At 46.0% G+C, this 27,353-nt stretch overlaps 1 protein-coding gene across 1 annotated transcript in view; it reads left to right on the top strand.

Annotated features, from left to right (window-relative positions):
• dele1 (DAP3 binding cell death enhancer 1) overlaps window positions 1–20,706 on the top strand; it is a 48,456-nt gene extending 27,750 nt beyond the window's left edge. Inside the window, exons 4-13 of the mRNA XM_038796223.1 lie at window positions 2,817–2,961; window positions 6,194–6,352; window positions 7,598–7,677; window positions 7,896–7,992; window positions 9,173–9,315; window positions 13,206–13,364; window positions 14,498–14,590; window positions 15,119–15,278; window positions 16,534–16,647; window positions 18,761–20,706. Coding sequence (XP_038652151.1) covers window positions 2,817–2,961; window positions 6,194–6,352; window positions 7,598–7,677; window positions 7,896–7,992; window positions 9,173–9,315; window positions 13,206–13,364; window positions 14,498–14,590; window positions 15,119–15,278; window positions 16,534–16,647; window positions 18,761–19,095 — 1,485 coding nt within the window. The 3' untranslated portion in view covers window positions 19,096–20,706. The remainder of the gene's footprint in view (window positions 1–2,816; window positions 2,962–6,193; window positions 6,353–7,597; window positions 7,678–7,895; window positions 7,993–9,172; window positions 9,316–13,205; window positions 13,365–14,497; window positions 14,591–15,118; window positions 15,279–16,533; window positions 16,648–18,760) is intronic.
• Window positions 20,707–27,353: the final 6,647 nt, after the last annotated feature.

The raw sequence follows: 27,353 nt of genomic DNA, 5'->3' as shown, positions 1-27,353 counted from the left end.
CTGTGTGTGTGTCTCCCTCCCTCTGTGTATGTCTCTCTCTCCCACCCTCTGTATGTGTGTCTCTCTCTCTCCCTCTGTGTGTGTCTCCCTCTCTCCCTCTGTGTGTGTCTCCCTCCCTCCCTCTGTGTGTGTGTCTCCCTCTCTCCCTCTGTGTGTGTCTCTCTCTCTCCCTCTGTGTGTGTGTGTGTCTCCCTCCCTCTGTGTGTGTCTCTCTCTCCCACCCACTGTGTGTGTCTCTCTCTCTCTCCCTCTGTGTGTCTCTCACTCCCACCCTCTGTGTGTGTGTCTCTCTCCCACCCTCTGTGTGTCTCTCACTTCCACCCTCTGTGTGCGTGTCTCTCTCTCTCCCTCTGTGTGTGTGTCTCCCTCCCTCTGTGTGTGTGTCTCTCTCCCTCCCTCTGTGTGTGTGTGTGTCTTTCTCCCTCCCTCTGTGTGTGTCTCCCTCCCTCTGTGTGTGTCTCTCTCTCCCACCCTCTGTATGTGTGTGTGTGTGTGTCTCCCTCCCTCCCTCTGTGTGTCTCTCTCCCTCCCTCTGTGTGTGTCTCTCTCTCCCACCCTCTGTATGTGTCTCTCTCTCCCTCTGCGTGTGTCTCTCTCTCTGCGTGTGTGTCTCTCTCTCCCACTCTCTGTGTGTGTGTCTCTCTCCCTCCCTCTGTGTGTGTGTCTCCCTCCCTCTGTGTGTGCCTCTCTCTCCCACCCTCTGTGTGTCTCTCTCCCTCCCTCTGCGTGTGTCTCCCTCTCTCTCCCTCTGCGTGTGTGTCTCTCTCTCTCCCTCTGCGTGTGTCTCTCTCTCCCTCCCTCTGTGTGTCTCTCTCTCTCTCCCTCTGCGTGTGTTTCTCCCTCTGCGTGTGTGTCTCTCTCTCTCCCACCCTCTGTGTGTGTATCTCTCCCTCCCTCTGTGTGTGTGTCTCCCTCCCTCTGTGTGTATCTCTCTCTCCCACCCTCTGTGTGTGTGTGTCTCTCTCCCTCCCTCTGTGTGTGTGTGTCTCTCTCCATCTCTGTGTGTCTCTCCCTCCCTCCCTCTGTGTGAGTCTCTCCCTCCCTCCCTCTGTGTGTCTCTCTGGCTCTATCTCTCTCGGTTTCTCTCTGACTCTGTGTGTGTGTGTCTCTCTCTCTCTGGCTCTATCTCTCTCTGTTTCTCTCTCTCTGACTCTGTGTGTATGTGTGTCTCTCTCTGTCTCTCTCTTTCTCTCTGTCTGTGTCTTTTTCCCTCTCTCACCCTGTCTCTATCCCTGTCCCTCCCTCTACAGATTTATACGCCTCTTCATTCACCCATCTGTGTCACCTTGATGATTCATTATATGGTTATTTCCCATTTGATTATTTTCTATTTTGTAATCTGTTGATCTTTGTTATATTGGCGTCCCTCTTATCTGGGAGACCATTAAACACATGCTTATTCATCATTCCTTTGTGACAAAGAAGTCCTAATTGGCAAAGCTTTTTCTTGCTAAATGTCATCCATACTCCATGAAGCATTTTGCAAATGAGCACTTGACCGCTTTCCTAATCCTAACCACATTACTCGTCTACAAACTACTCGTATTAACAAAAGAAAGCAGCGATCCTGAATCACATGAATTTAAACCAACCCCTAATCTGTTTTTCACAGAATTTGGGCATCTCTAGCATTTCATGCCCATGCTTCACCCCCTTGAGAAAGTGTTGGTGAGTCTCCTTGACAACTGATTGCTGGGCTATTTCACAGGAACGGTGAGAGTCAGCCACATTGCTGTGGGTCTGGAGTCACATGTAGGCCAGACCGGGTAAGGACGGCAGATTGCCTTCCCTAAACGTCATTAGTGAACCAGATGGCTTTTTACGACAATCTGGTATTTTCACAGTCCCTATCACTGATGCTAGTTTCTTTATTCCAGATTTATTCAATTAAATTTTCTAGCTGCTGTGATGGGATTTGAACTCGTGTCCGATAGCATTTACTCCAGGTGTTCAGATTAGTAACACAGCACCTATACTACCATACCCTAATCTTAATACTTCAGAATAGGGAACCTTCTAATATTTCTGTTAAATATTCTTTCTGCCTTTCAGTAGCTAATGTCCTTGATTTTTATCAACATTCTAATCACTGGCAAATAACGGAGGGGAAACAGATTTAAGTTGAATGGCAGAGGGAAGGTGAGAATTCTTTAATATGTTGTAGGTTGTTGTGATCTGAACTGCGTAGCCTGGAAGGGCAGTGGAAGCAGATTCAGTGGTAACTTTCAAAAGGGGGCCTTTTCGCCTCGGGTTTCAGGGTGGCCCATGATTGGGCCTGGCTGTATAAATTAAACTTGGCAAGTCTGGTGGACAAGGTTAAGTCCAATTTGTAAAAGTAGGACAACGTGAAGGCAAGTGAACCAATTGGATTGTCTTTCTACAGCTCACAGATTTATAGCACCCTCCCATCAGGGACCTGGGAGCTCCAACTCTCCCTCTCTCCCTATTCCCTAACATCGAGATCGCGCCCCCCCCCCCCCCCCCCCCCCCCCCCCCCTGTTCATCCTCTACCCTCCTGCCCCAGAACCCCTGGTACCTACCTGAAGTGACTTGGGGTTAGGCATGGCATTGCAGTACCTCTCGTGGCCATCGCAGTGCTGTGCCTGGATTGGCTGACGGCTCTCCAAGGCAGGATTTCCACCCTGCTGACGAAAGTCCCGCCTGCAGCCCATCAACACTCGATTGAGTGTAAAATTGAAGAGGGCCTGTCGCTGTGAGGACGGCAGGCGCCGAGCGCGCGTCATCCTAGAAATTCAGGCCTTGGTTTTCGTACAAACTTTATCAACTCTGCTTCCTCTCCTCCTGCTCTCCTATAGGGCGCTGCTGCTGTGGTGTTTTTACAGTTTGCAAGACACCTTCATCATCAGTTCTGTCAGCACGATGGTCCCCGGAAGAGTGATGGAGCCTCGCTTTTCTGCATCCGTAGCATTGTTACCTCGACACTGGCACCAGCGAGAATCAGTAAGTTCACACTCGGTCTATTATTCACAAGTCCGAGCAAACAAAATGTATCCAGAATGTGCTGTCAAAAAGCTGAGTGCAGTAACCCCTTTGCATAGTGTAGGGAGCCTTACAGAGAATGCTGTGCCCCTTAATTCTCTTGCCCCCCTTTGGGGTACTAGCTGATGCTAGGCTAAGTGCCAAGCTACCTTGCCCATCAATGTAGAATGAGTATTCGCAGGCAGATTGACCCGCTCTTGGAGAGGGCATCAGCACAGATTGCTTTTCATTCTCAAGGAGGCTGGTAAGGCGGGCATTAATAATCCTCTTTGTCTCGTCCCTTCCTCCTTTATGATCATTTAAATTGAGGGCAGCACGGTGGCCTAGTGGTTAGCACAGCTGCCTCACGGCACTGAGGTCCCAGGTTCGAATCCCGGCTCTGGGTCACTGTCCGTGTGGAGTTTGCACATTCTCCCCGTGTCTGCGTGGGTTTCGCCCCCACAACCCCAAAAAATGTGCAGAGTAGGTGGATTGGCTACGCTAAATTGCCCCTTAATTGGAAAAAATCATTGGGTAATCTAAATTTTTTTTTTAAATGATTATTTAAATTGTAAATTGCTGACGTGGAGATGATTGTTGATGGTTACTACTTCAGCCAGTGTTAAATAGTTTTTCCCGATTTAATTTATGGATGTCCCTGATAATTGTGAACACCCTTATCAGGTCTCCTTTTAGATTTTACCCTGACAGAAATGTAACGCATGTCTCTATTCTCTCCTCATAATTAAATGTTCTGACCCCTGGGATCACCTCTGAATCTCTTCTATGGGCTGTCCAGGGCTTTGAACCCTGCCTGAAATAACCCTGAATTGAATTGAATTGAATTGGATTGAATTGATTTATTATTGTCACATGTATTAGTATACAGTGAAAAGTATTGTTTCTTGCATGCTGTACAAACAATGCATACCGTACATAGGAAAGGAAGGAGAGACTGCAGAATATGTTACAGTTGAAATGAAAATCGCTTATTGTCACAAGTAGGCTTCAAATGAAGTTACTGTGAAAAGCCCCTAGTCGCCACATTCCGGCGCCTGTTCGGGGAGGCTGTTACGGGAATCGAACTGTGCTGATGGCTTGCCTTGGTCTGCTTTTAAAGCCAGCGATTAGCCCTGTGAGCTAAACAGCCCCTAAACAGTTGTAGCAAGGTGCAGAGAAAAGATCAACTTAATACGAGGAAGGTCCATTCAAAAGTCTGATTGCAGTAGGGAAGAAGCTGTTCTTGAGTCGGTTGGTACGCAACCTCAAACTTTGGTATCTTTTTCCTGACGGAAGAAGATGGTAGAAGGTGGAAGAGAGTATGTCCGGGCTGCATGGGGTCCTTAATTATGCTGGCTACCTTTCTGAGGCAGCGGGAATTATAGATAGAGTCAATGGATGGGAGGCTGGTTTGCATGATGGACTGGGCTACATTCATGACCTTTTGTAGTTTCCTGCGGTCTTGGGCAGAGCAGGCTCCATACCAAGCTGTGATACAATCAGAAAGAATGCTTTCTATGGTACATCTGTAGAAGCTGGTGAGGGTCGTAGCTGACATGCCAAATTTCCTCAATCATCTGAGAAAGTAGAGTCGTTGGTGGGCTTTCTTAACTATAGTGTCGGCATGGGGGGACCAGGACAGGCTGTTGGTGATCTGTACACCTAAAAGCTTGAAGCTCTCGACCCTTTCTACTTCTAAATTGGACTTACTTCAAGCTAATCAATGATCTGTCTTGGTTTATTGTCTAAACTCTTGTCTTTTGTATCCTCTACCCCATTTTCTAAAAACTGAGGATCCACATTCATGCATTTTGGATCAAGAGCCATTGGATGATGATCAGAAATAATGTGGACTGGGAGGCCTGACTAATTTCTCCTTCCTACTCAAGCTCGCCTTTACTACAGGGTTTTGGACACTTAGAGAATTGGGGATTATGGGGGCAGAGCAGGAAAGTGGAGTTGAGGTGGAGGATCTGCTATGATCCTATTGAATGGCAGAGAGGGTTTGAGGACCGTTTGGTCTAATTTTCCTATTTTTCATATTCTTATCTCACAGCCAGTAGCCAGTTCAAGCACCCTAACCACTAGAGTGGATTAGATCAGTTACCCCAAAGAGTAGATCCAGGTTCTGCCATATCCCTGTATCTCAATGTCACACCAGCAGAGCAATGAGCACTGTAGTTTGGAATCACTTAAATTCTATGGGAAAAGTAAACCAATGTATTTGGGATGGTCTTGTGGTGCAGTGGGTATCGTTTGTCAGATCATTAGACATAGGAGAAGAATTAGGTCATTGAGTCGTCTCCACCATTCAATCATGGCTGATATGTTTCTCATCCCCATTCACCTGCCTCCCCCCCCCCCCGCCAGAACCCCTGACCCCCCCCCCCCCCCCCCCCCCCCCCCCCTTAATCAAGAACCTATCTATCTGTCTTAAAGACACCCAGTGATTTGGTCTCCACAGCCTTCTGCGGCAAAGAGTTCCACAGATTCACCACCCTCTGGCCGAAGAAATTCCTCCTCATCTCAGTTTTAAAGGATCGTCCCTTTAGTCTGAGGCTGTAGCCTCGGGTTCTAGTTTTTCCTACTACTGGAAACATCCTCTCCACGAGCACTTTTTCCAGGCCTCTCAGTATCCTGTAAATTTCAATAAGGTCCCTCCTCATCCTTCTAAACTCCAACGAGTACAGACCCAGAGTCCTCAACCGCACCTCATATGGCAAGCTCTTCATTCCAGGGATCATTCTTGTGAACCACCTCCGGACCAGGAGCTCCGGTCTCAAGTCCCACTCCAGGGCTTGATGGCCATGGGAGGTGCATTCAAAAAGTGGCCAAACAGGTTGACTGATCAGTCTGTAAATCCTTCCAATACTCCTGATGGCAGGTGGTGAGAGCAGGAATGTTTCCTGATCAATCATACTGCAGACGGCAACTGGAAACCACTGCAGTCCTTTGGTATGTCTAATGGGCCAATCTAATGAAAGTCCATGGATGCCAATGCCCTCTTGGGGCATGGTACCTGGAGGTGGAAACCAATGCAAACACTGACGGACCCTAGTGGCAGAAATTTATCATTTGTTCATTTAAATTCAGGTTTTGTAGCTCAATTATCAACAATACTGCCACATCAGTGTTTCTTCTGCAGTTTGAGAGGCCTTGTTCTTTCCCGAGTTAATCTCTCTCTGACCGTTGTTTTATTCACTTTGCGTGCTAGAGTTCAGCCGGTGCATTTTGCCTCAGTGTGTGACTCCGCACTCGAGCAGTAACTCGACAGACCAGCCTTCTGTGTCAACCAGATCATCCAGTCTTGCAAATGTCAACGTTGTATATTCAAGGACTGAACAGCAGGAACTCGATGAAAGCATTGAAGAAGGTACGAGTCACAAACAATTCTCTTCAGGATGCTGCAAGATTTTTTTTCATTTTAATCCATTCATAGGATGTGGACGTTGCTGGCAAAGCCGGCGTTTATTACTTGGATTATCAATGCATCCCTTTTTAAACAATGGTACAACATTCGCAGTTCTCCAGCATCATGCCTGTAGCCAGAGAATCATATAGAATCATAGAATTTACAGTGCAGAAGGAGGCCATTCAGCCCATCAAGTCTGCACTGGCTCTTGGAAAGAGTGCCCTACCCAATCCCACACCCATCCTATCCCCATAACCCAGTAACCCCACCCAACACTAAGGGCAATTTTGGACACTAAGGGCAATTTAGCATAGCCAATCCACCTAACCAGCACATCTTTGGACTGTGGGAGGAAACCGGAGCACCCGGAGGAAACCCACACACACACGGGGAGAACGTGCAGACTCCACACAGTGACCCAAGCCGGGAATCGAACCTGGGACCCTGGAGCTGTGAGGCAATTGTGCTAACCACTATGCTACCGTGCTGACCCCTGATTGGGAAATGATGGTCAGAGCCTCCGCTGATTCTTCCCTTGCTTCTCTTAGCAGCCCAAGATAGGTTTCATGTGGATCTGTGCTAAAATGAAATTAAATTTCCCCACTGTGTTTATCTCATCCGATATTTCACACTCATTCTTAACTACAAAGTCTTTTTTATCCCTCTCTTTTATGAAAACAGGCGCAAATTATGAAGACCGATGCTCATGTCTTTTACCTCCACATACATGATACTATTTACATAGAAAATCGAGGGCCAGCACGGTGGGCAGTGGTTAGCACTGCTGCCTACGGCGCTGAGGTCCCGGGTTCAATCCCGGGTCACTGTCCGCGTAGAGTTTGCACGTTCACACCATGTTTGGGTAGGTCTCACCCCCCACAACCCAAAGCTGTGCAGGGTATGTGGGTTGGCCATACTAAATTGCTCCTTAATTGGAAAAAAAAATGATTGGATACTCTAAATTTTAAAAAAAGAAAAGAAAAACATAGAAAATCGAAGCAGGAGTAGGCCATTCGGCCCTTCGAGCCTGCTCTGCCATTTGGTCTCTAATTGGTCCTACTCTTTCCTTAATTTACTTCCTGCTCTTTAAGTATTTACAAAACCTTTTAGTAATTTGATTGTAGCTGTGGCAACATTTTCTATTTAATTCCCCAGTACCATGTATGGCAGTACATTTCTAGTGTGTGTGTTCATTGTGTCTTGCAGATGAGCCACTGTTTGTAAAAGGAATACACTGCTCAGAATGTGGTCTGCCAGATGGAAATGGCCGGCAAGGAGCCCTCCAGGTAACCAGGCTATTCTCTCTCTCTCTCTCCTCCCCCCCCCCCCCCCCCCCCCCCCCCACAAAAAAACTTAAGCGGGGAAATTCAATGGTTTCAGGAGCAATTGTGTTCCATATGTAGGTCGTGCGTTCCTGGGAGTGTGTTGAGCCGTACTTTAAGAAGAATCGCTGCGATTTTTCTGTGCTGGTTTTTAAATGCTGCTGTCCTGTCTGTTTATATAGAGAGAAGAAATCAGTCCAGAAGAAGTTTTGAACCGAGCCACCTCCAATTTGAGGGGAGCTGCAGAGTCCAGCATTTCTTCCATTTTAAATGTTATTGGTAAGAGATGTTACTGATGAGAATCCTCTCTTTCTCCCGAATTTGCTCATCGGGCATATATTGAACTGGATTGCTCACCCAAATGACCATACATAATAATAATCTTTATTAGTGTCACAAGTAGGCTCACAGTAACACGGCAATGAAGTTACTGTGAAAATCCCCTCGTCGCCACACTCTGACGTCTGTTCGGGTAATGTCACGACCCAACAACACTGTGGGTGTACCTTCATCACGCAGCCTGTGGAGGTTCAAGAAAGTGGCCCACCATCTCCTCAAGGCAGCTGGAGGGTGAGCGACACCCACATCCCACTGAGGCTATCCAAACCTCTGTCTAATGAGGGTTGACTGGCCACTTAGCCAGTGGAGGTCATTACGGGCAAACCAGATCCTCTTCTCACCTAATGACCACATCACTGTGTCTCCTGTCAGTGCAGGAGGGCCACCGATACCTGTCTGCACATGACTGTGCAATGAGCTTCCTCACTGTGGTTCCACCAGCGATAAAAACATGAAACTGGAACATTTCGCAATCAGCATTTTATTAGTCTGTATCAGCACTCCGGTTGATTTCCAGAAATGAGTGAGGCATTTGAGTCTCCAGTTGATTTTTCAGGTCTACGTTACTTGAAATTAGCAGAACACTAATAAAAATTAAAACTGAGCACAATGCTTTAGCAATGAAACAAACAAAAGGAAAAAGCATAAAATACAGAAAGAGTAACCTACATGATCGCAAATGAACCCTGTTGCACTTTGCCCCGATAACAATGGTGGTATGTATGTAACCGGCTGCATGTTGCTCCCTACAAAGATGGCGATGCGTCTGCACCTGGCTGCATATTGCCCCCTATAAAGATGGTGGTCTGTATGCACTCGGCTGCATATTTCCCCCTATAAAGATGGTGGTCTGTATGCACTCGGCTGCATATTGCCCCCTATAAAGATGGCAGCTGCTAAGCTGGGCCTACCATCAGGATGTAAATATGTTTGCACAGATTTGGCAGTAAATGCAGCCTAACCATATATAGACCAAGTTAAAATCACTGATTATTATTAGAATGGGGGCTTTAATTAAAATGTTCACCTTGATATACTTACTTTGCCTTTCCAAAGTTACTATATCTCTTGCAATCTGTGCTCCGTTGATCTTTCTGTTTGTTAAATCTCTTCTGAGCAGGGCTGGAAAACATAAAAGCCAAAGACTATGACATGGCCTTCTCCTGTTTCATGATAGCAGCCAGCCAAGGCTACAGCAAGGCTCAGTACAATGTTGGAGTTTGCTATGAACTGGGGAGAGGTACTATCAAAGACATAGAGAAGGTAGGAATCTGAGAAAAGAAAAGAAAGGCTTGCATTTATATACTTGCCGTGTGTTCACTTCTGTTCTATTTGTTTTTCACTTCCTTTCCTGTCAGGACAGCATGCCCTAGGCCAGGAGGTTAGAGATTTGAATCTCACTGCGAGCCTCGAGCACATGATCGAGATGGAGATTCCTGCTCCGTACTGAGGGAGTAATGCATGCTAGTAGGCGTTTATCTTTCAGATAGACACTGTCTAAATCAGGACGTCTGTAGGTGAGGTGGATGTTAAAGATCCCATGGCATTGTTTGAAGAATACACAGGGAGTTCCCCCACTATCCTGGCCAACATTCTTCACTCAAACGGCTATAGTTTAGCGGTTATATTGGACTGAGGTCCAATCTCACCACATCAACGGAGAAGAAACCCTGCTCCCACCCAGTTTGTTCTACGTGTTTTATTTACATATTTGTTCATAGGATGTGGGTGTCACTGACAGTACCAGCATTTATTGCCCAACCACATTGCAGTCGGTCTGGAGTCACATATGGGCAGACTGGTTCAGAACAGTTTCCTTTCCTAAAGGATATTAGTGAATTAAATTAGTTTAATTTACAGATACAGGTAGAGCTGCTGAGGGCCGGTTTAGCTCACTTGCCTGGACAGCTGGTTTATGGTGCAGAGCGTGGTAGCAGTGAGGGTTCAATTCCCGTACCGGCTGAGGTTATTCATGAAGGCCCCGCCTTCTCCACCTTGCCCCTCTCTGCCATTCAGCTCTCCCCCTCAAAGGGAAAAGCTGCGGCACCCAGCCCAGTACTGATCAGCTTCGAGCGCCTGACATTTCCTGTGCTCAAGTGAACCTTTACCCCACCTGACCCAAGTGCTGATGTGGCAGGGACGGTTGAACTAATCCACGCGAACAAAGGACTCTTACAGAATTTTTTTTTTTATTCATTCATGGGACGTGGGCGTCGCTGGCTGGGCCAGCATTAATTGCCCATTTATTGCCTTTAACGGGGCAGTTAAGAGCCAACCACATTGCTGTGGGTCACATCTAGGCCAGACCAGGTAAGGATGGCTGATTTCCTTCCCTAAAGGACATTAGTGAACCAGATGGGTTTTTATGCCAATTGGCAATTGCTTCATGGTCACCATTAGACTTTTCATCCCAGATTTTTATTAAATTCAAATTTCACCATCTGCAGTGGCGGGATTTGAACCCGGGTGCCCAGAGTATTATCATGGGTTTCTGGTTTACTAGTGACAATACCACTATGCCACCACCTCCCCAATCCAGTGAGGCAGAATATTTAGCTATTTTTAAAAAATAAATTTAGAGTACCCAATTTTTTTTTTCAATTAAGGGGCAATTTAGGGTGGCAAATCCACCTAAACTGCACGTCTTTGGGGTTTTGGGTGCAAAACCCACACAGATCCGGGGAGAATGTGCAAACTCCACACAGACAGTGATCCGGGGCCGGGATAGAACCTGGGTCCTCAGTGCCATAGGCAGCAGTGCTAACCACAGTGCCGCCCTAAAATATTTAGCTATGTATTGTTCTTGGGATCAGGACATTTGTCTATTCTTGCTACAGTACCAAGTACCTGTATTGAGTTTTGATGCCACTAAGGCTTCCCAAATACAAGTTTCAATTCACCAACATTTCCCAGAAGTCTGAAGATCCATGGGCACTGGTTGCTTTCTTGACCCAAGCCAGTTTAAACAGAGTTATTAAACAGCACCGTACAATCTCGCATGAATAAAAAACAAATGGTTTTCTGTTACAGCTGCGGGATATTTTTAACACCATTTCAGTTTGATTGATCTTTCCTCGTTTTAAACTCCCCACTGTGTGAAGGATTTGGGTTATTCCGGACCTGATAATACTTTATTAATAACCTATGCCTTGGTTAACCCACCAAAAGAGGGAAACCTGTTTTCCTGCCAAGACTCAGAATAGATCTCACGAATGGAGAATGCTTTTCCGGGTCTCAGACAGTTAAACCTGGTCTCAGTTACTTTTTATGGGGAAAGATCAGATGCGTCACTCATAACTAAATCTTTACCTCTATCGTCGTGGGTCCTTAGTCATTTAAGGCTTCCTAAATTAGTATCTAGGAGTTTAAACTGTGAGAGTAATTCTTACACAGCATAATTTTAATCAAAGTATTTTTATTGTAAAAATACTCCCAATAGATACATACAGAATTGCAGAGTTAAAAATATAACTTGATTAACAGTCTTTAGTTATCTGCTAAAAATATAAAATCGTTAACAGTCCTATGTGCTAACACACTAACTTCTCTCAATACAATGCGACATCTGAAAGATGGAATATCCTAAAGTATCTCCTATCAATTTCTTAATACATTTCTAAGAAGTTAAACAAAAACATACTTACAAAACCTGAGGTTTTTTCTGACGAGGCAAGCTTGAAGAACAGAGCTTTGACCCAGACTCCTGCAGGGGAGTGGGAAGGGTACCTTTCTGCTAAAATGCCCCTCTTTTCATGTACATAAAATTCTCTTATCAGTCAAGGACTTCATCTGTTATCTTGTCACTTATTGTTGGTTAATTACCTATAGCCAAATGGCTAATTGGATGAATGATCATCAATACATATTTTAATGATCGTATATCTGTGCAAATGTCAGGTGTCTTAAGATATATTGGCATAGGGGACTCGTATAGAGGCCTGTCTTCTTTCAGTGCTGTCATTTTCTTTAGATACCAAAACAGGCACTTTTTGTGACGGTGTTATCCTAAGTGTCAAGAGTTATATAGTTAAGGAAGGATTTGTGTATTATTTATCTGAAGAATTTCATGTTTTGAATGTTTATAGGTGTAGGGAGTGATCCCAAATAATTTGTGGTGTGTCAAAGGAATGTCTTTCTTATCCTGTAATTGTTTGTATTAATGAGCCTTTGAAACCAGCTCCGAGTTTCTCCCAGCAAGTGGTAACTTCTACATGACCGTTAGCTGGCGTGGTTTTATTCCACTTTGAATTAAAATGCTGTTTGTATTAATGCCTTATTTCAAACAGAATTCTGCAGCGAACGTGATATTCATCACAACTGACGTGGGAGAGGAACGCAAGTGTTATTGAACCCCATGTGTGAGAAGTGAATTAACACCAGAATTGACATGACCGTTAACCCAAAGTGCTTTGCAATCACATCAGTTAGTTTTCCTGCAATCCCTACTGACCCAATTAAGACATTCCAATTTGAATTGATGCTTTTAGATTTTTTTCCGAAATCCAACACAGACTCGAGGTTTCCAGATTCGAGATACGCTACCCATACCATTCCAGATTTATGTAATTACCTGATTTTAAATTGTCCGGCTGCCCTAGGGGGGGCTCCTACTCAGGTCTTTAGATTATTAGTCCAGCAACTTGGGCACAGTGCCAATGTTCCTACAACTACAGACAGAACAGCAATATGATTGACTCTTAAACAACCTCCTGAAATGGTCCAACAAGCCACTCAGTTATTGCCACCACTTTCTCAAGGGTAATTAAGAATGGGCAATATGTGCTTACGCCCATATCCCATCAATGAATAATTTTTTTTAAATCTTTCATCTCATCACTATCTGTGGAATATGTCAGTACTTAAAGTGCCGCACGTTTGCTTACACAAGTAAGCGTAGCAGCACCACCTTTTCAAAGGATGTTGGGGATGAACAACAAATGCTGGCCTTGCCTGCGACATTCACATCCCATTAAATAATTTAAATTAATACAAGCAGTAACCCCATTCCCACAAACCATGTTAAGTAGGGTACAAAGTGCTGAACTCACCCGTATATTGTTTTCGTGTCTTTTGTGTTTTAAGGGTAGGGCAATGTCTCAGATGTTATGATATTGTAACCCAGTCCAATCCCATTCACTTTCCTGCCCTCCCAGGCTGCTTTGTATTACAGTCGCGCTGCTGCCCAAGGACACAACATGGCCCAGTTCCATTGGGCCAAGTACCTCTTGCACGTAAAGTCAGGAAGGAAGATCGGAGATACCCAGAAAGCCATACAGCAGTTGGAAAAGGCAGCCAAATCCGGAATTAAAGAGGCAAGAGATCGTATTTCTTTTTTTTTTATGTTGCACGTGTACAAAGTAGTTTCAGTAAGATGCTAACTCCCTTCAAGACAGCTGCATAAAAAAAAATTTTTTAAATAAATAAATTTAGAGTACCCAATTATTTTTATTGTTTTTCCAATTAAGGGGCAATTTAGTGTAGCCAATCCATCTAACCTACACATCTTTGGGTTGTGGGGGTGAAACCCACGCAGACACAGGGAGAATGTGCAAACTGCACACGGTCAGCGACCCAGAGCCGGGATCGAACCCGGGTCCTCAGCGCCAAGGCTGCAGTGCTAGCCACTACACCACCGTGCCGCCCCGAGCTGCATGAATTTGTAGAGTCATGTCTTCTGTTTTCTGAGGAAGCTCTTGTGGAGCATAGACACCGGCTTAGACCTATAGGGCCAAATAGTCTGTGGCTGCGCTGTTAAACGCCAATATAATTGTATTCTCTTGTCCCTATTCTCCTTTTGCAAAGGGACTTTGGCTGTATTGAACTGCAGAGCAGTTTCCCTCGTTCTTCCCCCTGGATTACTGCCAGCAAGATATCTGACTATTTCAGTCCAGCCTAATCTATTCTTATGTGATATTCCTAGCTCGAGACACTAGGAAACAATCGTTCAACCTCCTCGCCTGTTGCCTTCCTCCGAGAGATCTCACCCACAGCACCCTAGACACAAAACAATGTCGAGGCTGGCACTCCTAGGACAGCATTGAGGCAGATGCTACCTTCTCATCCGAAAGATGTGAAACCAGGGCCTTCTCTGCCCGCTCATGTGCACATAGAAGACCCCATTTTAAAATGAACATGAGAGATATCCCAGTGTTCAGACCTAATGCAACATCGCCTCTGACAGATGACCTGGTCATTATCGCATTGCTGTTTGTGGGTGTTTGCTCTGCACACCTGCCAGTTTCCTACAACAGTGACTGCATTTCAAAAGTATTTCCTTGGCTGTAACATGCTTTGGAATGCCCTGAGGTTGTGAAAGGTGCTATAGAAATGCAAGTCCCCTCTCCTGACGTGCCAGAGAAAACTAAGCACAAAGTGGAAGTAGTGAGGTGGGGAAGGAATGATCTCTGTGAAAGCACTGTTCCAATATGTCCTCTCGCTGTTCCAGGCCCAAGCTTACCTCGGCGTGTTCTTTACAAAAGAACCTCACCAAGATCTGGAGCGAGCTGCCAGGTACCTGACAATGGCATCGGCAAGTGGGGTAAGTTATTCTGTGCTTCTAATGACTTGTAAAAGTTGAAGGGGTGATCTAATTGAGATGGGCTGAATGATCTCCTTCTGAAGCTCGGGCTCACCCATCAGAAAGTGTCCACAATGCCCCCCCCCCCCCCCCCCCCCCCCCCCCCCCCATCGCAGCGCTCTCAGACTCTCAAATGATGACCAGCAGGTACCGCCTATACGGCATTCCTGATAGACTCCAAAACGCCCAGCACAGAATCACCGACGTGTTACAACGCAGGTGCTGGCCATTCGGCCCATCGTGACTGTACCAGCTCTCCTAATGAGAAATCCACAGAGTGCCATTTTCCCTCCTTCTCCCCGTAACCCTGGACATTCTTCCTTTTCTGACACGGTGCAAAGAACTTTGTTTGATTGAAACGTTTACGTCGATTAACAAAATTTCCGGCAAATTTTCCGTGCTAACTAAGCTCCATGGCAAACGTCGTGTTTGACGGGACGGGCTGCAGCTGAGATGTGCAGTTTGAAAATTGTTAATTGTCTGTTGCAGGATCCTGCGAGTCAGTACTACCTGGGGATTTGTTACCAGAAGGGTTGGGGAGTGCAGAAGGACTTTCAGAGAGCCGTCGAGCTGTACCAGAAGGCTGCAAGCTGTGAACACGCTGATGCACAGTGTGCTCTGGGAGTGTTCCACCAGCAAGGACTGGGAGGTACTGGACTATCAGAGGCGGGCGTTCAAATCTTCATTGAGATAGGGCGACATTGTGGGTAGCACAGTGGTTAGCACTGTTGCTTCACAGCTCCAGGGTCCCAGGTTCGATTCCCTGCTGGGTCACTGTCTGTGCAGAGTCTGCACCTTCTCCCTGTGTCTGCGTGGGTTTACTCCCACAAGTCCCGAAAGACGTGCTGTTGGGTAATTTGGACACTCTGAATTCTCCCTCTGTGTACCCGAACAGGCGCCGGAATGTGGCGACTGGGGGCTTTTCACAGTAACTTCATTGCAGTGTTAATGTAAGCCTACTTGTGACAATAATAAAGATTATTATTAAATTAGGGGAGCCAGGATCCCAGCAAATCTGAAATCCTGGGAGAAAACCAGACTTGAGTCTACATGTTTCAAGTCCTCCACCACAAACATCCTTCACTTGAATGAGCACAGTAATTTTTTAACATTATTTACTATAAATTGTCAACCTGTTATTTTTGCGTTCACCCATTTTGAGTTATAATATTGCGAATATGTCACTGAGTGAATCTCCTGCTAAAACTGCCAGTCACCGTAACTCTCTATTCTCTGGTTACTGACCCTGCTGCCACTGCAAACAGCTACTCTCCATTTCATCTATTGAAACCCTCATTATTTTCAACATCTCCATGAAATGTCCCCTTAACCTTGTCTGCTTGGAGGAGGTTAGTGCCGGATCTGCCTACATATAGGCAGCTCCTGTGGGATATCAGAATAGGCATAAATCAACTTCCCTGTCCTTTTGACCCTGCCTTTCTCCCTCAGCATCAGCCATTGGAGACAGTGGTGTAGTAGTAATGTGACTGGACTAGTAAACCTCTGGGTACACGGGTTCAAATCCCACCACGGCAGCTGGTGGAATTTAAATTCAATCAATTTCTTTAAAGTCTGGAATTGGCCACGGTGGCCATGAAGCTATCATCGAGTGTGGTTAAAAACCCATCTAGTTTTGTTCCCTAATGCCCTTTAGGGAAGAAAATCTGCCGTCCTTACCTGGCCTGGCCACAGCAATGTGATTGACTGCCCTCTGAAATAGCCTAGCAAATCTTGGGTAATTAGGGATGGGCAACAAATGCTGACCTTGTCAGTGACACCCACAAACCATCAAAGGATTTTTAAAAACCCGCGTGGCTTTAGTGTAGGATTTCTGTAACAGCGCATCAAGCAGTTCCCATTCCACCAGAACAAACTGCAGCAATCTCTTGTCTTCATCTCCTCAGGCCTCCCGGTGAGCTTTTGGAAAGCTATCGAGTTGTATCGGAGGGCAGCCCTCGCGGGTAGTGCCCAGGCTGTGCATAACCTGCAGCTCCTGATGAAAGGTCTCCAAATCAAAGGTAAATGATGGCCATTAGATTCCAGCCAAAGATCTGGAGGTAGTGTGAACACCTCCTGCACCAGCAAGGTTGTAGATGCCAGCTGTGGGCTTCTGCCGAGCCAGGCTATTTAACTCTGGGAAGCTTGAAGTGGAGGAAGAATGAGGAGAAGCAGCATTAAATTAAAAAGGAAGTAAAAGGATCGGTGTGCTGGGAGGTAATACCTTCAGGATTTCTGTAACGATTGCAGCCCACCCATTTTCAACACCATTGGGATTGTTTCCGGGTGTGTTGGAGCAGTAGCGGTTACTGGTGAGAGTGTCAGGGCAAGGGAACCGAGCCTTGATGCTCCTACGGTTGAATTTAGAGGGTAAATGACCCAGTGTCAATTCACAGATTGAGGGAGTGATTATTTTAGCTCTGATGTTTATGCTTCTCAGCCCTCCGTCTTCCTGTAAATGCAGCAGAGACTGCCCTGCAATAGTGGGGCTCCCGAGTCACACCAGGCGATGCTTCATACAGAGTTGTCCACCGTGGCGCAAACTGTCATCTTAAAGACGAAAGGTGCCAATGCCAGTGAATGATTTATGCAGTGCAACGTTCTCATTACTTCAACGTTACTCATGAGCGCAAACCAGAAATGCACAGCATCGAAAATAGTGAAATCTTTAATCAGGGCCCAGATTATTGGGCTGGTACTTCCCATTCCAGGTGCAGACTGGTTTTCTGGTTCAGATTTCCAGCTTTTCACCATTTTTTCCTTTTGGTTTCCCGTTTCTTTGCTCTCCATCCTCGAATCCTTTTGCATTATTCTCCATTTTAATCACTGCACCATTGGCGACCATCCCTTCAGCTGCTTAGGCCCTAAGCTCTGAATTCCCTCCCTAGGTGCCTCCATCTTTCAACCACTCTCCTTCCTCAGTCAAGACACTCCGTGAAATCCACCTCTTTCACCAGGCTTTTGGTCACCAGGCTGAATATCCCCTGATGTAGCTCTGTCAGATTGTTTGGTTACATTCCTGTGGCAGTGCCTTCAGACATTTTGCGACATTAAAAGGTGCTTTATAAATACAAGCTACTATTGTGTTAAACTTTCATTAATTAAAAAAAAGCACAAATGTGAAATGCTGCAGATACCGGAGTTTGGGTATAAGAACAGAAATTGCTCGAAATAGTCCATAGAAGCCATAGAATTCATACAGTGCAGAAGGAGGCCATTTGGCCAGTCGAGTCTACAAAGATCACCCTACCTAGGCACACACTCCCGCCCTACCCCCATAAACCCACCTAACCTGCACACCTTTAGGACTCTTAAGGGATAGTTTAGCAGGTCAGGCAGCATCTGTAGAGAGAGAAACAGTGTTAACATTTCAGAGTCTGATAAAGGGTCATCATTAACTCTGTTCTCTCCACAGCTGCTGCCTAACCTGAATATTTCCAGTATTATCTGTTTCTATGATATAAAGAAACGCAGTAATTTGTACTTCATTTGCACTTTTTACATAAAGTTTACTGTTAATGCTCAGTGGCGCAGTGGTTAGCTTCTGCTTCATGGCGCCAAGGACCCAGGTTCGACCTCGGCCCTGGGTCACTGTCCGTGTGACATTTGCGCATTCTCCCCGTGTCTGCGTGGGTCTCACCCTCACAACCCAAAAGATGTGCAGAGTAGGTGGATTCACCACGCTAAATTGCCCCTTAATTGGAAAAAATATATAATTCGGAACTCTAAATTTAAAAAAAAAGTTTGGTCCGTGCTCCACAGGAGCCTCCTGCATCCCTCTTTATCTAACTGTATCAGCACAGCCTTCTATCCCTCTCTCTCTTATGTTTATCTACCTACTTATAAATGCATCTTTACTATTCCCTCAACTGCTCCCTGTGGGACCAAGTTCCACATTCTAACTGGTGTCCCAGTAAGGAAACCTGCCTAGAAATACAAAGACATCCCCAAGCACGTTACAGTGCATGATCAGATCATGTGAGGGAGATTAGCTGAGGTAACAAGATGTGGTGATAAACGGGAGGATTTTGAAGGAGGACGGACAAGTCGAGGGGCCGGGGATTTTGAGAGTTCCAGCAAGTGCGGCTGAGGTGACTGAATCGGTTGTTAACTGTAATTGTTTTTTTTACTCAGGACGTTTCAGCTTCTCCGGTGAACATACCATCCTGAGGTCTGTGATGTCCTCCCCTTGTCTCCATTCCCTGGGCAGACCCAGGCTGCCAATCCCTCACCAGGACCCGAGTGAAGTCGACAAAGACTGGGGAGGTCGCCACCTGCCAATGGGCCTGGCTTCAACTCTACCGCACTCGCGGAGCATGGGCAACCTCCGGGCCTCACCACTTAGCAATGAGAGCCTTGTGGCCAGGGCCGAGCTACTGGGATCGGTGAGCGTCACCTGCCTGGATCACCGCTCAGAACCCGCGCCCGAGCACCTCACCTTCCGCAGCAGCATCCCGGGAGTCGGCTGATTTGCGTGGCGAGAGGCTTAATCAGAAGCCGAGACATCCCCCTGCTCAATACTCTGTGACTGGCGGGCTGCCATGCCGTGAGGATTCTAACGTACCTCGCTCACGCCGAATGGATACTCTGCTTGCCACCAGAGACTGCACTGACTATCATTAAAGAAAATCATAGCCAACTGTGTTGGAGGGATTTCTGGAACAAACCTTGTCCATTGTGCCGTGCACTGTGCCAATCGCTGCTGCTATAAAACACTGGCCCACCGCAGACTGGCACACACTGACAGACAAAGTGGCTCTCTCTCCACAGACATTTACAGCACATATGGAGATTGTTTAATCCATTGTACGGCTGCCTGCTCTCTGAGAGTGCAATCAAAAATCTAACTCCCCCTTGATAAATTCAGAGATCTGGCCCCTCCTGCTATCTGGGGAAGAGAATTCCGCACACTAATGGCCCAGTGAGCGAAAAGATTCCCCCTCCTCTCCATCTCGAATGGGAGCTCCCTTATTTTGAAACGTGCCCCCCAGGGGAAAACAGCATTTCAGTGTCGGCCCTGTCAAATCCCCTTTGAATCTTAGCTTAAGATGACGTAGGATGGAAGCACAAACACCAGCATTGGCCTGTTGGGCTGAATGACCTGTTCCTTGTACACACAATGTAATCTTTAATTACTTTAGGTTGCAGGTTGAATGGGTGATGGCAATAATGAACCTTTTTCCATGCTTGCTGGGAGCACCTTTACTTTTGGAAGATGTCGTAGAATCTCCACAGTGCAGAAGGAGGCCATTTGGCCCATCGAGCCTTCACCAACCCTCTGAAAGAGCAGCCCATCTCCTTCCCCATTCCTGTCATCCCATCAGGACTTTAGTCACTAACGGGTAATTTAACATGGCCAAGCCACCTAATCTACACATCTTTGGACTGTGGGAGGAAACCGGAGCACCCGGAGGAAACCCACGCAGACACAAGGAGAACGTACGCACTCCACACAGACAGTGACCCGCGGCTGAATTTGAACCCGGGTCCCTGGCGCTGTGAGGCAGCAGTGCAAACCACTGTGCTACCGTGCCACCCACCGTCGTCTGAACTTACTTTATATCTCCTGCCCCGTCCCCCACACACACGTCGTTTAACATGCCGTCCCGTTTAATTTTCATCCTGTACATTGTGTTGGGTGCATGCGGTACACTATCAACTTTCTGTCGGGCAAAAGACATACTGATATACATTCAATCAATGATCTGTTCGGCACCGTTTATTCATTTTTAACTCCTACTTTTTTGACTGGTTAGAAAGCCACAATGAACCACCGGACCCTGTCTGTGTGCAATTAAACACTGACTGACAAAATAGCTGCTGTGGTTCCCTGTGCATTGCGACACTCCCAACCAGGCTTCAAACCACATTAAATGCATCACAACACCATCGTCCCCTCCCCCAGTCTTACACTTTTTAATATGTCTCTCTTGCCCATCAAATTGAAAGGGGTGGCTCAGTGGCTAGCACTGGTGCCTAGTCGCACCAGAGACCCAGGTTCAATTCCAGCCTTGGATGACAGTTAAGTCTGCACTTTCTCCCCGTGTCTGCGCGGGTTTCCTCCGGGTGCTCCGGCTTCCTCCCACAGTGTAAAGATGCGTGGGCGAGGTGGATTGGCCATGATAAATTGTCCCTTAGTGTCCAAAATTGTGTAGGTCAGGTGGGGTTACGGAGATAGGGCAGGGGAGTGGGCCTAGGTACAGTGCTTTTTAAGAGGGTCGGTGCAGACCCGATGGGCCGAATGTCCTCCTGCACAGTAGGGATTGCAGGGGGAATGGGATATAAAAGTAGCAAAGTTTTACTGCAGCTGTCCCGGGCCTTGGTGAAACCACATTTAGAATACTGAGCACAGTTATGATCATATTTGGAAAAGGATATAATTGTATTAGAAGCTGTTCAGAGAAGGTTCACTCAACTCATTCCTGGGATGAAGGGTTTATTAAGAAAGCTCAAACAGGCTGGGCCTGTACAGATCGGAGTTCAGAAGAATGAGAGGTGAAACACAGATGAACCAGAGGGGACTTGGCAGGGTGGATACCAGGAGGATATTTCCACTTGTGGAGACTAGAACCAGGGGGCACAGTTTGAGAATAAGAGGTCTCCTTTTTAAGATGGAGATGAGGAGAAATCAGAGTATTTGTGGAATTCTCTCCCCCAGAGAGCAGTGGAGGGTGGGTCACAGAGTTGGAAGGATTTTTGATAGATGAGGGAGTCTAGGGTTATGGGGAGCCACTGGAAGGTGGAATTGACACCACAACCAGATCAGCCTATCCTATCAAATAGCAGAGTAGGCTCGAAGGGCCAAATAGCCTACTCCTGTGTTCTTCTGTTAACACTGAAGAGATAATGTTCTGTGAAGGCCTCCCATTGTGTCCCTCTATTCCCCAGTAGCAGATGGATTGAGTGTGGCAGGGCACTCATTGGGGATCCCATGCTGCCAGTAAGAAGCCCAGGCAGGTCTGATATCCCGGCCAGAATTCCTACTGGAACCGGACGAAAGGCTCCTCTGCCCCAACCACACTGGTGGGCTCTTGCGGTGCCACATTTGTCTGCATAACTTCTTGCAGTGATAGTAATTGTGGGTGGAATGTTTTGCACCTTAAATAATGCAGCTCATTCAAGAGATGTTATTGAAAATCCATCTACTAATTGCCACTCTTGGGCATTTTGTTTGTATGGGGCTAGTTTAAGATAGGCTGAGCTGGCTCATTCTCCCTGGAATGGGATAGCTCAGGGACATCTAAACACTTTCAAGATTACAAAGGGCACTGACGAGGTTGGAGCTGAATTATTTACTGTGGTTTCCTCTGGTGTCTTAAACTATTGCCACCCATCTTTCACCACTATTTGCCCTGGTCCGGATTGACTGATGGAAGCCAAAGATTGTGCACTTTAATAGGAACCTTAAACCTCACCCTCACGTGTGTGTGTATGTTCACCTGCTGATCCAACAAGAGCTGAAACTGGGTGAAGAGGGTTTAATTTTTTCTGCTCAACCCAGTATATCCTTTAAGCTGTTGGTAATCGGTTAGTTGTGTAACCGCATGGAAACACAGCAGACTTGAATTAAACACAAACTCTTCAGTTAGTGGGTTAAAACTAGAGGAAGGGAAATTTGAGTGTTGAGCAGGCTAACAGCGTACCATTCATCATAACACAGAATGCTCTTATAATTAAGATTCCATTTAATCTCATCACTTTTCTGCTAAAGTCATACAAAGTACTTACTTTCTATTAGAATTGCAGTCAGCTACAAGCTTCTCCGAAATGCGCACAAAACACAGTCATGAAATAGGCTGTCCTGTTGTCGAGTTAAACTAGCTGCACTTTGCTCAATGTGCAAGGTTCTAGACTTTGCAGGGTTTCAGACACCTGCGGATTACTTTAAACTGATGACCTCGGTGCTCCCATTAGGATTGGTCTGTAACTTTATATTCCAATCAGTTTTAATCAACAGTTTCAAAAAGGTCCGTTCTGGGTATTGCAATGATTAAAGAGTACATCGGGGTGAGTCAGATTTGGAAACTCTGTGAATAAATGCATTAGTAAAGGGGTAACCTCCAGTGAGAAAGATGTGGCTGCAATGTGCTGCCCATTATTCCTCCAGCTCAGGAAATCCATTCACAGAATGTCTTTATCTTTGTGGTGACCCAATTTTTCAGTTCAAATATTCTTCCTAAGTTGCCCTATAAATCCCCATGAAGATCACAGCATTTCTCTCTCTCTCCCCTCTCTAATGACACATATCCTTCCCTTCTGGGACAATGCAGAGCATAGCCCCTACCAATGCAGGGCACAGCCCTTACTAGCTGTAGTGATGCAGGGCACGGTCCTTACCAGCTGCAGTGATGCAGGGCACGGTCCTTACCAGCTGTAGTGATGCAGGGCACGGTCTTTACCAGCTGCAGTGATGCAGGGCACGGTCCTTACCAGCTGTAGTAATGCAGGGCACGGTCCTTACCAGCTGCTGTGATACAATCTGCGTTGAATGACACCATTTACATGTTCAAGGAACAAATTTTCACTTTATTAGTTGGTTATGAGGCAAATTGTAATGGTGTAAATTTCATATAAGGTTAAAATAAAATGCACGCACCGAGAGTGCTCCAGTGCTGTAATAATAATCTTTATTGTCACAAGTAGGCTTACATTACACTGCAATGAAGTTACTGTGAAAATCCCCTCGTCGCCACATTCCGGCACCTGGTCGAGTACATTGGGAGAATTCAGAATGTCCAAATGACCTAACAGCATGTTTTTCGGGACTTGTGATAGGAAACCGGAGCACCCGGAGGAAACCCACGCATTCACAGGGAGAATGTGCAGACTCCCCACAGTGACCCAAGCTGGGAATCGAACCTGGGACCCTGCTGCTGTGATGCAACAGTGCTAACCACTGTGCTATCGTACCTGCAGGAGGTGCTGCAATGCCAGAACCACAGGACATCAGCTAAGACAAACCAAGGTTTCCACTCCCTGGCTGGCTGTAATGAGGCAAAAGCTGAATTACCTACTCAGAAATAAAGCAATCAATGATTGCACCATTTGGACCAACAGAATTTCTTCCATCAGTCAGGAAATACGGATTTTCAGATTTCTTTCTGTTCCCCACAAACAAGCATTGGAATTGGAAGTTTCAGTGTGACATAATGAAGTCCTTTTAAAAAGTCTGCAATGTTGGTAACTTCCATTGGAAATATGTGTTGGAATATAAATAGGTAATGTTTCTATTTTGGTTATTGTTGAACTATTAAACACAACATCGAATCATGTAATTAAATGCTAATAGTGCAGCTACTCAATTTTGTAAATTCTAGTTGTAAAAAGATTGTAACTAAAAGCTGCCTGTGAATTTCTGTTGCACACTATTGTGACTTTGCACTGGGCTGTGAGGGAGATCCAAAATGAATGTATTGCCCATCTTTCATTGCCTGGTCCTAGTTTCATAAAACCTTCATCATTTGACCACTTCACCTAACACCTCTTTAGGTGGCTCTGGATCAAGGTTTGTTTGCAATAGCTCCTGTAAAACTTTACTACATTAAAGGCTATTAAAAAAATGCAAGTTGTATTGCAATATTTATTGAGGTGAGTTACTCGACGCAGAACTCCCAGCCTCTGACCACCTTGTAGTAACAGTATCTGTATGGCTGGTCCAGTCATGTTTCTGGTCAATGGTTCCCCCTCAACACCAGGATGTTGATGGTGAAGAATTCAATGAAAATAGTGACGTTGAATGTTATGGGAGATGGTCTTTGCCTGGTACTTGTGTGACGTGAATGTTACTTGTCCAGATCTTGCTGCATATGGGCAGTATATGAGGACTTTCAAAAGGTACTAAACTATTCATCAAAGGATCAGCAAACACCCTCACTTCTCACCTTATTTTGGTAGGAAGGTCATTGCTGAAGCACTTGCAGCTAATTGGCACACAGGCCTGAGAAACTCTTAACACTATCCTGGGGCTCAGGTACTTGGCCTAAAAAGCCACAACCATCTTTTTTGTTATTGGTATGATTCTAACCAGTGGAGAGTTTTCTTCCAAATCCCATTGATTCCAGTTTTGCCAGGATTTTTTGTAAGATTGGTTAGAGAGGCAGCAGTGCTAACCAGTGTGTCACCATGCCACTCCTATCTTCACATGGGAATATACAGACAAATTGTGGTCAAACAAACCTTGCACACTAAATAGCAAATGCGACCGAGGCAGAGTCTACAGATTTCTCAACAACCCACCCAGACTGAGTAAACACGGAGTCAACCATCCACGTAGAGTATATACAATGCAGAAGGAGGCCATTTGGCCCATCGGGTCTGCACTGACCCACTTAAATCCTCACTTCCACCCTATCCCACTGAAACTCTGTCCCTCCCACGAGGGATTCTCTCCAAAATTCACTGCAACTCAGGCGGCCTCAACAGCAGCCCACCTGGCAGGGTTTCAATCTTGTCTCCTGAGACTCCTTTCCCCTGGATTTCCAAATCTGCACTCAACACAAACACATGTGCGCAACTTTAGTTTGCTGGCCACGCCAAGCAGAGCACTACTGCAAATGGGTAACTTTGCCCCAAACAGCACCCAGCAGGTAGAACGAACCTTCTGCAACTTTCTCTGATTGTCCGGGCTTCTCCTGACCCCTCTGTGCTTGTCAAGACTTCTCATGACCCCTCTGTACTTAAAATCTGCTAACTGCAGCCCTTTTCCCACTTTTAACTTAGCGAGAAACTGTGTTCTTATCCCATGTCTGGGACTCTTTTGGGACCGCTCCCAGTCCCCTGCCTGGGACACTTGTCTTCAATGGTGCTCCACTCCCATTTACCTGCCCTGGGTTTTTGCACCATTTTTCCTTCATTCTTAAGCATGCCTGGCCCAAAGATTACAAAAATTCTGAAATGCACCGGTGCAGCCTGCACCCAGTCTGCGTGTGCGCAGAAACTTCAAGGTCTGTCAAATCTTGGCAGAAGTAGGTTTCACTGCTCCTGATGGCCCACGGCGCCTCATCTTCACCCTGTTTTGCTGTACTACATTTGAGCCTGTCCCACTGAGCACGGTGGTAGTATCATACAACAAGTTACAGCCTCAGGACAAAGACGGGGCTTCCAATTCTCCCCAAAATTGAAAAGATCCACTTCATAATTTTAAAAACCTCTATCAAGTGGACTCTTACTCTTTTCTCCATCAGGAAAGACTCCCAATCTGTTCAATCTTTCCTGATGGTTGTCAATTCCGGCACTATTCTTGTAAATCAGTAAGAAGTCTTACAACACCAGGTTAAAGTCCAACAGGTTTGTTTCAAACACGAGCTTTCGGAGCACGGCTCCTTCTTCAGGTGAATGGAAAGGCTTGTTCCAGAAATGTTTATATAGACACAGTCAGAGATGCCCCGGAATGCGAGCACCTGCAGGCAATCAAATCATCAAAGATGCAGAGAGAGAGGTAACTCCAGGTTAAAGAGGTGTGAATTGTCCCAAGCCAGTTCAGTCGGTAGGCCTCTGCAAGTCCAGGCTTGTTGGTGGGGGCCGAATGTAATGCGACATGAATCCCAGATCCCGGTTGAGTCCGCATTCATGCGTGCGGAACTTAGCTATAAGTTTTTGCTCAGCAATTTTGCGTTGTCGCGTCTCCTGAAGGACTATCAACAGGCAGGACTGTTCCCTTCCAGTTGGGGAACACTTCAGCAGTCAAGGACATTCAGCCTCTGATCTCCGGGTCAGCATTCTACAAGGAGGCCTTCAGGAGACGCGACAACGCAAAATTGCTGAGCAAAAACTTATAGCTAAGTTCCGCACGCATGAATGCGGACTCAACCGGGATCTGGGATTCATGTCGCATTACATTCGGCCCCCACCAACAAGCCTGGACTTGCAGAGGCCTACCGACTGAACTGGCTTGGGACAATTCACACCTCTTTAACCTGGAGTTACCTCTCTCTCTGCATCTTTGATGATTTGATTGCCTGCAGGTGCTCGCATTCCGGGGCATCTCTGACTGTGTCTATATAAACATTTCTGGAACAAGCCTTTCCATTCACCTGAAGAAGGAGCCGTGCTCCGAAAGCTCGTGTTTGAAACAAACCTGTTGGACTTTAACCTGGTGTTGTAAGACTTCTTACTGTGCTCACCCCAGTCCAACGCCGGCATCTCCACATCATTCTTGTAAATGTTTGCTGCAGATGGGGCTGGAGAATGGGACAAGCTGGGTAGCTCTTTTGGGAGCCGGTGCAGACATCTATGTTGTAAATAACAATACAAAACTTTCTCCAGTACTTGGCAGCATGAACAATATCTCCATTTTATTAACATGGATACCAGAGCTGGGCACACTACTCCTAAGTAGGGCTGGTTTAGCACACGGCTAAATCGCTGACTTTGAAAGCAGACCAGCAGCACAGTTCAATTCCCATACCAGCCTCCCCCAACAGGTGCTGGAATGTGCCCACTAGGCTTTTCACAGTAACTTCATTTGAAGCCTACTTGTGACAATAAGCTATTTTTATTCATTTCATTCAAGTATGGTCCAGTAAAGATTTTAGATAAATTTAACACTCCCTCTCCATTTTTGTATTCTATTTGTCTAGAAATGAACCTCATGCCTGCATTAATTTGTGGCCTTATTGACTTGTTGCTAATTCCAGCAATTTATTTGTATTCCAAAATCTAGTTACTGATCAATCCCATTTATTTACTTTCCAATGAAGAATGGGAGGGAGGGGTAGGAATCATAGAA

This window comes from Scyliorhinus canicula, chromosome 4 (genome assembly GCF_902713615.1).
Source record: "Scyliorhinus canicula chromosome 4, sScyCan1.1, whole genome shotgun sequence".
NCBI lineage: Eukaryota > Metazoa > Chordata > Chondrichthyes > Carcharhiniformes > Scyliorhinidae > Scyliorhinus > Scyliorhinus canicula.
Note: the sequence above shows the minus strand (reverse complement) of the source record. Positions and strands in the feature narration are given on the sequence as shown.